Source organism: Austrofundulus limnaeus, unplaced genomic scaffold (assembly GCF_001266775.1).
Source record: "Austrofundulus limnaeus strain Quisiro unplaced genomic scaffold, Austrofundulus_limnaeus-1.0 Scaffold117, whole genome shotgun sequence".
Taxonomy (NCBI): Eukaryota; Metazoa; Chordata; class Actinopteri; order Cyprinodontiformes; family Rivulidae; genus Austrofundulus; species Austrofundulus limnaeus.
In genome coordinates this window covers 1,510,674-1,512,532 of record NW_013952519.1, presented here as the reverse complement: position 1 = coordinate 1,512,532, position 1,859 = coordinate 1,510,674, and the positions used below count along the sequence as shown (strand labels likewise).

The 1,859-nt window shown below is 38.5% G+C and overlaps 1 protein-coding gene across 3 annotated transcripts in view; it reads left to right on the top strand.

The window, feature by feature from the left end:
- The window catches only part of nudt12 (nudix (nucleoside diphosphate linked moiety X)-type motif 12), a 6,890-nt gene extending 5,066 nt beyond the window's left edge, over positions 1 to 1,824 (top strand). For all 3 annotated transcript variants that reach the window (XM_014014648.1, XM_014014647.1, XM_014014649.1), the window contains exons 6-8: positions 852 to 965; positions 1,043 to 1,242; positions 1,368 to 1,824. In XM_014014648.1, coding sequence (XP_013870102.1) covers positions 852 to 965; positions 1,043 to 1,242; positions 1,368 to 1,478 — 425 coding nt within the window. In that variant the 3' untranslated portion in view covers positions 1,479 to 1,824. The remainder of the gene's footprint in view (positions 1 to 851; positions 966 to 1,042; positions 1,243 to 1,367) is intronic.
- The last annotated feature ends 35 nt before the right edge of the window (positions 1,825 to 1,859 follow it).

Here is a 1,859-nt window from a genome sequence, read left to right as displayed (position 1 = left end):
CAGCTCGTTTACACACTTTTCCTGAAGATAGAAGAGTTTGTTGAATCTGACGTGACATGTTCGTACGAACCCTTTGTACGAACAAAAGTAGGATAAGAATACGAACATGTTCTTGCATGAGGCCCAATGACTCTATGCAGACTAAACACATCTAATTAATTTGCCTTAAAATTTTATGAACAAATGGTTTACCTCCCAAAATAAAAGTTTTTTTTTTTACTTAAAAACTCCTATTGTAGCTCTTAAATTCTAAAAACTGCTTTTAGTGCTTTTTTAAAGTAAAATTTTATTTTATTTTTTTATTTTACTGGACCAGACGAAGGTGAATCGCAAACTACCTGTGGCCCACGGGCCACCAGTTGCCCATCCCTGTTTTAGGTTATTAGATACCATTTTAAAAGCTTAAGGCAGTATCACACAAAATTGTGTTAAAAATGCACAAATTCTTACTTAAAAGCTCATATAGATGTTTTTTAGAACCGCTTGCATCAAATACGAAGGAATATGAAGAAACTGCAACATTCCTGAAACAGTTGTGTCAAATATTTTGAATGTAGTTTATTCCTGGAGTTATTATTATTATTATTATTATTATTATTATTATTATTATTTGTCTCAGTTTGATTCCAAATTATTTTTCATAATTCAACAAACCCTCCAACACTTTCTGAGTTACAAAAGAAAAAAAAAGGACTCCAGATGCAACAGTTCTGACAATATTTGCTCAATTATTCCCAAATTTAAAAAAAATTAAAAATACAGCTGATTGTTGTATGTTTTTTAGATTTTTTGAACAGATTTTAAAACGTCAAATTGTACGTGTATCTTAATGAGTAAATGTGTGTTTTCAGACCCGGTGGTCATCATGTTGGTGATCCACCCTGATGGGAACCAGTGTTTACTGGGCAGGAAGAAGGTCTTCCCTGCAGGCTTGTTCTCTTGTTTGTCAGGATTCGTGGAGCCCGGTAAGCTAATAAGCTAACGCCAAACGTGATCTCTGCATCCAGTCACGCAGTCGTAACGTGACGCAGCTCCTCTGCAGGCGAGGCCATCGAGGAGGCGGTGAGGAGGGAGGTGGAGGAGGAGAGCGGCGTGAAGGTGGGTCCGGTCCAGTACGTGTCCTGTCAGCCCTGGCCCATGCCCTCCAACCTGATGCTGGGCTGCCTCGCCGCCGCCGTCTCCACCGACATCAAGGTGGACGAGACGGAGCTGGAAGAGGCTCGCTGGTTTCCACGTCAGCAGGTTAAAGAGTTCTTTATTGTGTTTCTATTGGTTAGAGGTTGACCAATAGGATTTTTTAATAGCAGTCGTTGATCTTGGATTTTTTATATTTAAAAACAAAAATCTGATTATCTTTTCGTCTTCAGGTGATCGATTCCTTGTTCAGAGGCGCCAGCTCGACTTTAATTGTCCCCCCAAGACAAACCATCGCCCACCAGCTGATCAGACACTGGATCAGTGTGAACTCGAACCTCTGATCGGATTCAGGACGACAAACCAACGTCTGACCAACAGGACGTGGAGACTGAGTCACGTGATGCTTAAAAATAGATTTTTATTAACTGTTAAAAACAAAAACTCAGAAACAAACAGCAAACATCTGCAAACAGGAGGTATTTTCTTCAAGACGTTTTTACACCAAGGAGTAAAAAATAATATATCAGGTGTTTTAACGACCCGGGGTTATTATAAAATAAATAAATGATCTGTGTTCTTGGATGTAGGTGAACAAAACATGTTGATTTGACTTGGTTTTAACAGAAAAATGTAAATGATTGATGATCTAAAAAAAAACAAGACTGTAAATAAATGGTTTGTCAATGATGCATTTCCTGTACACTTCTTTACAGCAGTGGTTC